Source organism: Patiria miniata, unplaced genomic scaffold, assembly GCF_015706575.1.
Source record: "Patiria miniata isolate m_02_andy unplaced genomic scaffold, ASM1570657v1 HiC_scaffold_2, whole genome shotgun sequence".
In the NCBI taxonomy this organism is placed as follows: domain Eukaryota; kingdom Metazoa; phylum Echinodermata; class Asteroidea; order Valvatida; family Asterinidae; genus Patiria; species Patiria miniata.
Genome location: NW_024037058.1, coordinates 8,024,476 through 8,039,076, shown reverse-complemented (window position 1 = coordinate 8,039,076; position 14,601 = coordinate 8,024,476). Strand labels below are relative to the sequence as shown.

Below are 14,601 nucleotides of genomic sequence, written 5' to 3'. Positions count from 1 at the left end.
TTTTACGCTTCAGTGCATTTTAAATACACAATGAGATTTATCAATACAGTTTATATATCTTTTATAATTGTTTATTATTCATAATGCTTCAATTTCGGTTTTTATAACCGAATAGTTCGACATAAAATGTACATAAAAGTTCTGCCATCAAATGGAAGAGTCTAAGTAGGTGACCTCGTCATAAGGTCAAACACGTGAACTCTTGTCAACAACCGAACGAAGCTGAGCGAAGGGCGGTCGTTTCGCAGGAAACTCGACACAATTTCCGAAATGGAAGGCAAGAATTACTTTTGTAATTGTTTTCTGACGAACAACATTTTCATACAGGAGTACAATCTCCATGTAACGTATCACAACGACGGACGGTTTGAGAAAGACTGGAAAAAGGTGAGTAACTCAATTAGATTCGATTTGCCCAGTTTCCGGACAGTGTTCAAATATGTACACTTAGCTTGGCTTGAATAACTCCAGCTCTAATGCCTACCGCATTAGAGCTGGAGGCACAACTACGTTTCAAGAACCGGATCGTAAGAATCCCGAAGTCCTGGACTGTACATCCCCAGTGCATTACAAAAACGGTCCATTTTCCCTATATTATCCCGACCCAGATTCCATAATTCATACCTCATCGTACCATGCAGCAGACATTCATGAAGCTATAATCAACTTCAAACAGAACAACAAAGACTAAAATATGAAATTTTTTGATGGTTTTGGTGGCGATTCTCCAGAAACCATGAGAAAACGTCGCGCAACACTATTCTGCTGTTGACCAAAAAAAGCAACATCGACCAACAAAAACATCAGATTTACCTCAAAAGGCCTCCAAATTACTAAATACGCCACCTGAGGTACTAAAAATTGCTTACGAGTCGGATGAAAGTTAAATTTCCCGTTCAATTCTGAGAGCTTCCCTCGCGATAGTGAACACATTAAATTTCTGACTCGTGTTTGAACAACGCGATGTGGACGTACGTACGTTCCCAGCATTCATTCGATGGTCCCAGCGCGATTCCGTTACCAAGCATGCTACATCGATTATGATAATGAGTAGACTGGAAACTGTCAAAGGGCAAATTCAGTGTTATGGAAAAATGTAATGTCTGGGACAGAGCATATTAAAATATTAAGCATGATGTCTAAATAATGATTCAGAAAAATGATCCAAAACTCCTAGTCTGTAAACTCCTTGACCGTAATGGATGTGTCAAACTATCAGGTTATTCACTGAGCTCTTGAAGAACTAAAAATGGTCTGATTTGTTATGTTAGTGATGCTGGAATTGCACCTTATGGTTTGTGGTTTTTCTTCTCCAGATTTTAACAAGAAAAGGATGCAGCGAGGAACACTGGGAAGAGATTCTTCAACAGGTGAGAAATTTTATTAAATCTGAAAGGGAATTCATATACAACATCATTGCAAATATCACAAAACAAAATTATGAAATTATTATGAAATACCTTACAGGACTGTATACCTTTGATTTGGTTCAGCTCCCAAGTAGAAAAAACTAGGTTCGGATGAGGAAAACACTCAAACTTCCTAAGTTGGACAGTTAGTTGAAAGAACAACTGACTTGATATGTCAAAAGGATAAATACATACATAGTTTCAGTATAGTATAATTTCATATCAACAGTTTAATTTTAAAAGCGTCTCAAGGATCATTCACACTGCTTCAAATTTTATTTATGCTAAGAATGCAGACATTACATTTCAATACCGAATTGCCAATAAATTTGTTACACAATATTTCTATAATATCGCTTTAAACTTCATCGACGTAATCAGATCTTATACATCCTGTACATATTTAATGATTGACACATACAGTAATGATACCAATTGTATACGTAATTCAAATGCACGGTAACTTGATGTACCTACATGTACATTGGTTGACAAGCTTTTTTTTTCTTTTTAAAGGTTTTTATATGTCATGATGGCATTTTCTGTGCAGATTTGTTCGTTGACAAATTTCTATCCTGCTGTCAAATAAACAAAAGTGTTACATCCAGAAACATATCACCTTAAAAAATAGTTCGTTATCATAATCTTCAAACATAACTGAATTACAGTTGAAGTCAGTGTTAGAGAATTACTTCATCACCAAGCAGCTAATCAGGCCTCTACAGCCATGAAATTGAGAACATTTAACCAGAATAAAAGCACTTAATTTACATCGAGTGAACATAAATCTGTTTCACATTGAAATCCAATTAATTTCAATTAGAAAGTAATCATTCTTTTGATTGTTTTAACATATTTCGAAGAAATGCTGAAAACCACACATTCCTCAGATAATTTACACAGCCATTGCATTGTGAGTGTTCCGTTTTATTGTTTATGTGGAGGTTATTTGGATGTGTCTTGAGCCTCATCTTGGAGTAGGAATGTTTAGTTGTGTGCTCAGGATGTTTGTGTGGTCTTCTGGTTACATGTTCGAATCCTGTATTGGCACAGTCAATCTGTTCAGTTTTTTCAGAGTCCTGTGAGCAGAGCAGAGTGGTTGTAATGAATTGTGGCAGCGGGTTCGAATCCTGTTTTAGTGGGTACTCGAAACATGTATACTCCCTATCACCGTTATTGGTTCTATGCTGGGATTGAGACCTTGAGGAATGACATATCGGGCAGGATTCACAATGCACAGAGTGTAGCTGTATTCTGAAATTGATTGCCTTTCACCTTAACGGTGACAATCATAAAGCCGTATCTACAGCTGTGGTGCAGGTTGGATGCATATTGCAGAGCCTTGGACATTACACAGACGATCATTCCATTGCCCAACTTCCAGTACCTCAGCGCAGTGCTCTCCACCCAATGAGTTAGAAGGTTCCCCTTCCGCCCAGTTCCAGTACTCCACCTCATCAGTACCATCCTGACACTTCCAAGTACCTGTCAAAAGAAATTACAATGATAACTAAATACAGAGGTGGATTTGTCAATTTGCTAAACAATTATTCTTTAAAAGAACAGAACATGTTATTCCTTTCCAATTATAAAGACACGACCCTACAACAGTGACACAATATTTTCTATGAAATTTTCATGTGCGAATCTATAGGTAAAACCTATGCAAAAAATACACAAAAAGTTGAATCTCCAAACATTTAGTTGTTCTTGTTGCATTGACAAGACGACGTTCTTAGCATTCTTGCATGTATTAGTCGACATTCTGTGTTTTAATCTCCTGATGATAGACTCACTAGTATTAAAACAAAAACAATTATGCCAAAAAAGAGAAAAATCTCAAAAACATAGGTAGAACTCAAACCTCGGATTTTAACTAACCTTCTGTCTCAAGATCATTGCAGTTGATCCAAAGCCTGGTCCCTGGTGCTAGAAGCATGAGGAAATCTGTTTCCTCCTGAGACTGTGGCACGACCAAGACACTTCCCATCTTGATGCACTCATCTCTTGCCTCAAACCAATTGAGACGCTCGGTGATGGCTTTGTTGCATTGGTGTCCCCACTGGTACCAAGTAGGAGGACACGCCCATCCATGCCCAATGGAGGCCTTACACATATCGTTACCACCAGTGCAACCCATCATCAGATGAAGGCTTATCAAGCTAAAGATGAACAGTTTAGACACCATCATCTCTCACGTCTCAACCGAGTGGTGTCTAGCGGTGAAATGATCAGACTGCATTTCGTAAAGAGCTCTGGTTTGCAATATTTTCTTTTAATTACGTGACTGAAGATACCAAAGCATGTTGGAAGCTCGGCCTTTGTATCATGGACAATATATAGGAACTGGTGTATTGATAAGAGGTAATAAAAACAACCATGGTGACTTCTGCTCCAATTTGTGTAACAATAAAGATATCTCAAAATGTGAGAATTTACTTGCGTTTTGCATTAAATAATAGTGAACAAGAGTTCTGCCTCTGATATTTTCTTTAAATTGGCGAGAGTCACGATAGAATTGACTTGCGGTTTGCATAAAACAATAGCGAACAAGAGTTCTGTCGCTGATATTTTCTTTTAATTAGGAGAGCGAAGATACCAAAACACTTTGGAAGCTCGGCCTTTAATTGTATCATGGCAATATGAACTGATGGAGTGTATTGATCAAAGGTAATAATAACAACCACTGCAGCTCTTAATTGCTCCCATTTTTATAACAATGAGACATCGCAAATGAGAATTGGTTACGAAATGCATTAAATAATATGCAGAGGTTCCTGCTTCTTAATTAACTTGTAGATTTGACCTTATTGAATACAAACGCGTGCATGGGTTGTAACTGGACCGAGTGTGTACCACTCATTTCTACCAAATCTCTCTGAAATGTTTGAAAGGAAGGGACATACATGAAGGTTGCCTGATGGTAAAACATTCCAACATATAATGATTTGAAGCATATTGAAAACATTTTCACTTATACCAATTTATTAGATTGCCTCACACAGAAACACATTTTTGTTCATCGGTGCTTGTTTTATGTCTTTACACCATCTAATCATGGACAATTCTGTTTACTTCAAGTGTGTGGTAAATTGATTTTCGCATTTCTATGCCTATGAAATTTAAATATTTACTGTACAAATTCAATAACATGATTTCATCAACAACAAAAAAAGAATTTCATATGTTAAAAAAAAATATGTAGCACCAAACATAATAATGACTGTAAAGCCAATTTTATAAGCTACTTTTACATGAAAAAATTACTGAAATTGCTCAATCCGTTCAAAGGAGTGTCACCATTTAAACAAAATGACCCAAAAACCTCTTTTGTCCAAAAATGCGATTTCAAGAATCATCGTCACAATTGTCTTCAAACATCACCAGCAATAAAAGCCCAGTTTAAAAGTTAAAAATATTTTACAAAGTCCTTTTGAAGGCCGGTCTTTTAAAAAACGTGGGTTTAATAAAACATTTTGTTTGCCTTACCAGGGTTGTCAATGAAAATGTTGTGTAGGGCCCACTACAGTCATTGACAGTTGTTGAAACAAGTATTCTGTGTCATTTTCTTTGTTGTTCCAAACTGTCAGAATACACAAAAAACTGTTGTTGTTTTTTGGACGAAACAGGTTTTAGGGTGATATTCTTTGAACGGATTGAGCAATTTCAGTAATTTTTTCATCAAAAAGTAGCTTACGAAATTGACTTTCCAGTCATTATTATGTTAGGTGCTACATATATTTTTTAAATATGAAATATATTTTTTGGAGTTTGGGTTCCGCTTTTTTTGACACACCCTGTGGCCTAATAAACCTAGACGTGGAAACTGACAGACAGGATCTTTACCAGAACCAATACATAATGTTTTTTGTTTGTTGAAGTAACGTTTCATCTTCCTGATATAAAATCCGAAATATACATTTCAACCAACCTTCTTCCTCAAGATCATTGCAATTGATCCAAAACCGAGTTGGCAGTAGACGCAAAAGGAAATCAATTTCTTCCCGAGACTGTGGCACGACCAAGACATTTCCCATCTTGATGCACTCATCCATTGCCTCAGACCATGCCAAGCGCTCAGTGATGGTTTTGTAGCATTTGTCACCCCACTGGTACCAAGTAAGAGGACACGCTCCTCTACGGCCATCCATGGAAGCCTTACACATCTCGTTACCTGCTCAACCTCTCATCAGATGAAGGCTTATCAAGCCAAAGATGAACCGTTGAGACACCATCATCTCTCATATCTCACTCTGCTGGTGTCTAGTGGTGAAATGATCGGACTGCACATCAAGTAATCAACTTCTAAAGCAAAATGCAGCTATTCTTAAGACAAAAAAAATTCAGTATTTTTTTTTTTGGGGGGGGGGTTAAGATCTGCTCAAAACCACACATAAGGTGTATCCTTAATACTTTGCACATTGCTTTTCATTGTAATTATTGTATTTAATTGTTTGAATAGAGTCTTGAGCCTCAACTTATCTTGGGAATGTTCGGTAGTGTGGTCACGATGTGTGCAAGCTTCTTATGGTTACGGGTTCGATTACCGTGATTGACAGTCACTCTGTTCATCATTTCACAGTCCTGTGAACAGGGCAGAGCAGAGTGGTCTGAATGAGTTTTAGTTCTTGTGGCAGCGGGTTCGAATCCTGTTGAGAGTACTAAGATGTATACTCCTTACAATGACTGTTATTTGTGAAGCGATTGAGACCTTGATGAATGACACATATCAGGCAGCAATCACAATGCACAGCTATGTACATGTATTCTGGAATTGATTGCCTTTCACCTCATGATGACAATCGTTCATTATTGTTTATAGTGGATCTTTAAAAGTGCAGTTGTGGTGCAGGTCCGATGCATATCGCAGAATATTGCCAATTACATGGAATGTCATTCCATTTCTCATTTGGCGATGCCACAGCGCAGTGCTCTTTACCTATCATGTTATTAGGCTCCCCTGGCGACCAATTTCTGTACTCCACCTTATTGGTACCATCCTGACACTTCCAAATACCTGTCAGAAACGATACGAGGACAAAGAAACACGGCATTCGGTAATGGGAATTATCAAACATTGACTCTTCAGAACAAACAATTCACAATGCTCTTGAATTAATTTTGTTGGATATTGTTTGTTTATTTAAATTTCAACCAACCTTCTTCCTCAAGATCATTGCAATTGATCCAAAACCGAGTTGGTAGTAGACGCACAAGGAAATCAGTTTCCTCCCAAGACTGTGGCACGACCAAGACACTTCCCATCTTGATGCACTCATCCTTTGCCTCAGACCATGTCAGGCTCTCGGTGATGGTTTTGTAGCATTTGCCACCCCATTGGTACCAAGTAGGAGGACACGCTCCTCTATGGCCACCCATGGATGCCTTACACATCTCGTTACCTGTGCAACCTCTCATCAGATGAAGGCTTATCAAGCCAAAGATGAACCGTTGAGACACCATCATCTCTCACATCTCACCCGACCGGTGTCTAGTGGTGAAATGATCGGACTGCACGTCAAGTCGACTCATCTTGAAGAGCATCAGCACACCAACTCTGATATTTTCTTTTAATATCACTGGAAGATATCAAAACAAGCTGGACATCTATCTATTGTATCACTGTCACTCACTTCTGCTTAGTGTGTCGATAAGTGACTGGAGGAAACTAATTATTTGAATCCTGATCCCGCGTTTGTGACCGCAAAACGTCTCAAATAATGAGAATTGACACGTGTTTACCAAGATGCATCCAATCTTTCATGAGTTGTTGCAGATTGTTGCATTAACTTGAAATGACATGGCATTTACAAGGGATCCAATCAAGACATCGATATGCAAGTAGGCCACGCTGCATTGAACGTTGTTATCAGAGGCAATACTTGTGCAATTGTACGCCAAAAGTGAAATTTTATCATATCCAAGCCAGTCAAAAATGGTAGAACCCAAAACCAGACCATGGAGTTTCATAAGCCGTGAGATGGAATAACATTATCACAATGTGAATTGCGTGGGGATCTACAAATGGGGCTAGTAGGAGACTTAATCCCCCCCCCCACTCAAATATATTTCCCTCAGAATAGAGAAAACATGGCCAGTAATTCCTAGTTCTAAGCAGATGTACAAAGATGTACAAAGTTTCCACAGATCAAACATTTGCCCCGACCCAGATAGATCACTTGCCTGATTTGTCTTTCAGGTACCCTTTCTCCTCTCCCCAAACTGATGCAAGCTAAGTTTGATAATATACATTGTAGTCATTTTCTTTACATCAAGGTGAGGGCGGTACGTGGTTGAGAGACGGTTTGGTCATGACAGTTTAGAAAGACGAGAGCTCATTGCAGCCAGATATTCCGGTACGCCTGTGCATGCACATCGCAGAGTGCGGAAATTTTATTGATAAATTTACAGACAGAATTGTTACACTGAAGTCTGTTGACAATAATTCTAATGTAACTGTAGCAGCTTACAAATACAGTCTCCATTTTACTACATATTATATTTTGACATAAAAGAAAATTAAAAAAATATCAGCCATCATGATGACATGATTAAAACACTTGAAAATACTGTGTAAATCTCAGGTTTGCATTGATGGTGATCAAAAGTGCAAAACAGATACATTCCCAAGTAACTTGAGGCGTGTTTGTAACTAAAAACATCAACACCATATTTATTTCCATACATACGGGTACATGTATATTCAGGTTGTCTGAAACACTGTAATTTCAACCCAAAACAACACGTTTTTACTTTTTTTTTTAAACATTTATTTTCTCAGGTAGCTTATATACATAACGTACCCATTTTGAGAAAACTTTTGTCCAAACAAAAGGAGAAAAAGGATTTTCTTTCTCTTATTTTTACGTAAGGACATTTCACGTCATTCCATCATCTTGACAAATGTATTGTTTTAGCATGATGGTTTTCTAAGCTAAAGTTTATATTAAGTATTTTAAAGGGTTTTTTTTTCAAATGAAAAACTTGTCAATCGGTTTTCAAAGCAAACAATTTGACAATGCAGCCTCTCAGCTTCTTTAAATATTTTTAATTCATGTCACAGTTTAAAATTGTCACATTGTAAACTTATGATGTAAGTGGATTCCTTAAAGAAAAATTACAAGGTTTTGAAATTTTCAGTTAAAAAGTTACTTTCCTCTCAGTTCCTCGAACAAGGCAAGATGTGGTCAGAACGAGTTTTAGTTCCAGTGGTTACAGGTTCGAATCCACATCAGGCCAATGTATGTTCATTGTGGATTTTAAAAGTGCAGCTGTGGTGCAGGTTGGATGCATGTTGCAGAGCGTAGCTCATCACACTGGTTATCGTTCCATTTCCCATCTTCCGCTACCTCAGCGCAGTGCTCATCACCAAAGTTGTTAGGTTGCCTTGGCGACCAATTCCGGTACTCCACCTCCTCCGTACCATCCTGACACTTCCAAGTTCCTGTGGATCAAAGGCAGTACAATACATGAATACAACAGTGGAAATAAAACTGAATGTTAAAAGAAATCAATTTTGTATTTGTTTGAATGTTTATCCAGTCTTCTCCCAATTCAATCATGTCATCCAGTCTCAACTCATGACAAGTTATTCACACACATGTTAACTGCACTGCATTCCTTTGTTTTTTGGTCCATCGTGTGTGACCTTACTTGTGATTTGATTTTAGCTCTGATCGTCAACATGAAACAGGTTTTGCTCATTTCTGAAATAGAATCCGAACTTAACATTACAACAAACCTGCTTCATCCAGATCGTTGCAATTGATCCAAAACTTGGATTGCTGTAGATGCATGAGGAAATCAGTTTCCTCCTGAGACTGTGGCACGACCAAGACACTTCCCATCTTGATGCACTCATCCTTTGCCTCAAACCATGTAAGAGGCTCGGTGATGGCTTTGTAGCATTTGCGTCCCCACTGGTACCAAGTAGGAGGACACGCCCATCCATGCCCAATGGAGGCCTTACACATCTCGTTACCACCAGTGCAACCCATCATCAGATGAAGGCTTATCAAGCCAAAGATGAACCGTTTAGACACCATCACCTCTCACATCTCACCCGACTGGTGTCTAGTGGTGAAATGATCGGACTGCACGTCAAGTCGACTCATCTTGAAGAGCATCAGCACACCAACTCTGATATTTTCTCATAATTTCACGAAGGAAGATATCAAAACACGCAGGACCTCTTTCTATTGTTTCACTGTCACTCGCTTCTGCTTACAGTGCCAATCGGTGACAGGAGAAAGCCAGTAAATTTGACTCCTGACCGCGAAACGTCTCATATAATGAGAATTGACACGTGGTTACCAAGGTGCATTAAATCTGTCTGAAGTCATTGCTGTGTTTGTTTCATTAACTTTGAAGATGGTTTGGTATTAATAAGAGATTCGCGGGCGACATCAATATATGCAAGTAGCCTGCCACTCTGTATTTGACCTTGTTTGCAGAGGCAATATTCGTGCAATTAATTACCAAAAGTGAAAGGCTATCAAATCTTAATTAAGAATATACCTCATCCAGTCAAACGTACGCGTGATGGAAATTCAACAGTGTCATAATAAACTGTGAGATGGAATAACATGCTTACAATGTGTCTTGCTTGTGGATACACAAATGGGGTGGGGTGGATCGAGTCTTAAACACCCCATCCCAAGAATTTCCCTAAAAACAAAAACAGATACCATGTATACATGTACCATTCCTACTAATGCACTAGAATGCATCAGAAGGCATCAAGATGTACAAAGTTTATCAAAATTTTCCCCCAACCACATTGACTTGTTTGGTTTGTATTTCTGTGACATATTGTTACAAAATTAAGTCAGTTTATTATTACAATCCAGGTGAGAGCAGAGGTTGGGAGAAGAAAACGATTAGGAGATGACAGTTTAGAACGACGAGAGCTCATTGCAGCCAGCTATACGCCCGTGCACCCACACATTTATACCTTACAGGTAATTGAGTATATAGGCACCTTATTGGAGGTGGCACAGTCAGCTATTTGAGGTGCTATACTATATACTTTAGTTGAAGGAACATGGGCACATGCAACTTGCGGGCGACCACAGCGGCACCTCGGTTTTTGCTCAAGGCTGAATTACTTTATATATGAGAGAGTAATTGGTAAAAACATTTGTCCACAAGACATTTTTGATTCAGATATTTCTTAAAATTTACTTTCGTAAGAGAACCTTTTTCTCTGGAGATTTAGTAACTTTAATTGTAAGATGGGGTTTGTTTCTTTTCATACAATTGTGGATCATAATTAAGCCTTTCAAAACTTTTGTTTGTAAAACTAGCTAAAAATGTCAAAAACATTTTGTGGTTTCAATAACATACTTTGGGGAACATTAATAATATTGTGGTAGAATTTCATTTGTCAAACAGGTGCTTTGTCCCTATAAAACTGAACCTATATGACTTATTTCTCTGTTTAAAAGGAAGGCAAAACGGACTAGAAATGTACTTTTATTAAGTAATGTTCTTTTCTCCTGTATTTTCTATTTGATAGAGAAGTTATTTTTCATCCGAGTTCCTCAGCCTCGTGGAATATTCCAAAAAAGACGCATCCGATGTGGCAGGATTGATGACAAAGTTACATCAAGAAAATGGTAACAGTAATGCTAAAAGTAAAGACTTTAGTTTGGGGATGGGGAAATTAATTTAGACATTATGCATGTATACTTTTGTCACAGTTCATTTGAATATCTTATTTTTTGTTTTAATTTTAGACAGATGAGTGACATGTGATGGACTCGTGTTTGACTTGTGATTGACTTGTGATTGAGTTGTGATTAACTTGTGAAAATCTTGTGATTCACTTGTGATTAAATAAAAGCTACATAGTAAAAGAAGTCTTTTCATCCAAATATAGAGTAAGTTGAAGTGTCCTCTTTTCTGATTTTGTGTGTGGTTTTGTTTACAGCTGAGAAAGTGTTTTCGTTTCCTATCTTCACTCACCAATTCTGCCGAGATTTCATCCAAGAGATTTGCCATTTTGAGAGCACGGACCTACCCAAGGGACGACCCAACACCATGAACAACTATGGGGTGAGAAAGATGTCAGCCTCGATCATAAAATGCAAATATAGCCACTTGATGGTTCTCTCATAAAATACAAGGACGAATCACTATAGCAATGAGCTGGATTCGAATCTCATTTGATCCCCCTGTTGTAACTTCTTAATTGAAAGCAGACTAAAGGTTGTGAATCCTTTGTATTCTTGCAGGTTTTACTGAATGAACTAGGCTTTAACGACCGGTTTGTGACCCCTTTGGTCCGCGACTACGTGACCCCAATCACACGACTCCTGTTTCCGGACTGTGGGGGCGCTTTGCTTGACACGCACAAGGCCTTCGTCGTCAAGTACAAAGTGGACGAGGATCTGTCGCTGGCGTATCACTATGACAACGCAGAGGTGACCCTCAATGTGTCACTGGGGAAGGAGTTCACGGAGGGGTCATTGTACTTTGGTGACATGAGATGGGTGAGTGTACCGGTCTAAATGTTAGTTCACTTTCTAGACCACTTGAGGGTACTATTCATGAACATTTTGGGGATATGCACAGAGGTAAATCCAAAATTTGTAGTCGAGTCCTCACAAGTGAATCACAATTTAAGTCATCACAAGTCCTCACAAGTCAGACACAAGTCAAATGCACACATTAAGGCAATCACAAATCAATCTCAAGTCCTCATAAATCAGTCACAAGTCAATCACAACTCCTCTCGAGTCAATTGTCCTCGGAGGTCAATTGCAATTAGCTCTCAAAAGTCCTCACAAGTCAATCACAGTTAAGTCCTCACAAGTCAATTTCTAGTCCTCATGTCAATTACAAGTCCTCACAAGTCAATTACAAGTCTCGATATGTCCTCACAAGTCAATCACAATTAAGTCCTCACAAGTCAATCACAGTTAAGTTCTCACAAATCAATCACAGTTACAAGTCAATCACAGTTAAGTCCTCACAAATCAATCACAGTTAAGTCCTCACAAGTCAATCACAGTTAAGACTTCACAGGTAATTACTAGTCCTCAAGTCAATTACAAGTCCCTGATGAGCCTTTGGTCAAGTCACAAGTTCAAATTAACTTCAGTAAACAGCATGGCTCTGTCAGTGTTCACCCCCGTTACTTATGACTATGGCTTCCATTTAGGACTAGGACTTGTGACTTTTGATTTGATTTGTGATTGTCTTGTGATCTGACTTGTGATATTTTTTTATTCAAACTTGTCATCAACCACAGCCCTGATAACTTGTAATCAACTTGTGGTTTGACAGTTACTAATATTATTTAACTTGTGATTCAAACGATTTGAACTGGCTTTTGAATAGCTGGTAATTGACGCGTGGTTGACATGTGGTTTGTGATGACTTGTGATATGACTTGTGATCGACCGGACTACAGCTCTAAAAGGTAATGTGTTAAAGATTGATTGGTAAAAACCTGATACCACTTTCTTGTTTCATAAAAGGTACCTTTGCACGAGACAACGTGCACAGAGTACACTCACAAGCCAACCTTCGCCCTCCTGCACAGAGGTCAACACATGCACGGTGCCCTTCCTATCGGGACCGGTGAACGCTACAATCTGATTGTGTGGATGAGGTCGTCAAGGGTCAGGAATAAGCGCTGTCCGATGTGCGACCAGAGACCACAGTTGGTGGAGACAGTCGGTTTTGGGGATGGGTTCACGAAGGAAGAAGAGGAAATGGTCAATGTATGCAATACTTTGTGATCTTCTTCGTCTTCCTTACCAGTACAGACTTCATGGCTGAAGATAAATGCACTGCCAGAACACCGGGGCGAACCACTTCTCTTTTAGTGATATATGTTACTGGGTTGTTTTATGTGCTTTATACAACGCACGGGACCTACGGCTTCATGTCCCATCCAAAGGACGAAGCAATAATGGTTAAGTGTGTCTTGCTTAAGGACACAAGTTAACTTTCAGGATAAATGCAAGTGATCATATACATGTACCTTCAAGAGAACAAGTACAACTGTTAATGATCTTGCACTGACGCTTCAAAGCTTTTGTTTATTTGTTGATTTTATTGAAGTTTTTAACCTTTTCGGGCCAGGCATTATGGAGTCATTTGAGGCATGAGTCCTGGACAGAATTAGAATCAATTAAATAAAAAAAGGAAAAAAAGTAAAGAGAAATTAAATTGCTCTTGGTGATTTGTACTGTGACAATGGATCAACAGCCACCATGAACATTGGACGAAGTGGAAAGTTGGAGACTGTTTTCTGAAATACAAATTAAACATAAATATGGACAGCTTTGAACATTGCTTTCTTGATGAAATGATTAAGTTTTATTTGAATCAACAGATAGCGTCACTTATTTATCAGTAAATAAAACAAACTGCTTTTAATTTTGTGGGATTTTGTACAAAATAACAGCAGAAAAACAAATACCCAAAAGATCTTATACAAACATATGTTTATTGTGTGAAATCTAAATTATATTTTAAATAAAACAATATGAAATACTTAACAGTATTTTCCCTAAATGTTTTGTATAGGTTTTCTGATTTACTTTGCATAATACCTGGAATGTGTTGTTTAGCTGCGGTAAAACTGTTGTATTTCAGCCTAGGAAATTTGAACCTGATTTTTTTTTACTGAATTCAAATAGATTTTGACAATACAGCGACAGTGAAAACAACATAGAATAAAAGAATTTGGAAACTTAAACACAAGTACTATGCACCCAACCTTTGAACCCAGAATATTTATAATTATATATATAAATGTCATGTCTCTTTCCTCTTGGCGTAGTGGTGACGCAGATGGTGCCAGATACCCAGACACATGCAGACTAGTCTGGTGTCCTGACACGTCGACTTTGATGTGGCGAACTTGTACTGCTGCCTGTTTGGAGAAAACAATGTTAACGTGTTAATCTAGAGAAGACGATTGCATATTCAACATAGTAGGAATAACAGCCCCATTCATTGCGCACATGAATGCACAGTCTGGATCAAGGCTTTATGTTTAATAACCAGAATTTGTATTAACAGAGTTTGTACTAACGAGAATCGACTGTACTCTGTGACTCAGTCAGTCATCAGTCTGAGGGCAATAGGATGGGCCTTTGGGTTGAGCAGAAAGTCAGGTTTTTTTTCCTGGTTTACATTTCTTAAAAACACAAAATATATGTTGAGTTTCCGCATG

General features: G+C 38.3%; 1 protein-coding gene across 1 annotated transcript; it reads left to right on the top strand.

The window, feature by feature from the left end:
- Nucleotides 1-188: 188 nt before the first annotated feature.
- LOC119726271 (2-oxoglutarate and iron-dependent oxygenase domain-containing protein 2-like) lies at nt 189-13,921 on the top strand. Its single transcript, XM_038197902.1, has 7 exons — nt 189-387; nt 1,317-1,370; nt 10,259-10,369; nt 10,927-11,026; nt 11,341-11,465; nt 11,645-11,902; nt 12,893-13,921. The coding sequence occupies exons 1-7, from the start codon at nt 271-273 to the stop codon at nt 13,154-13,156; spliced, it is 1,029 nt and encodes a 342-aa protein (XP_038053830.1). The 5' UTR covers nt 189-270; the 3' UTR covers nt 13,157-13,921.
- The last annotated feature ends 680 nt before the right edge of the window (nt 13,922-14,601 follow it).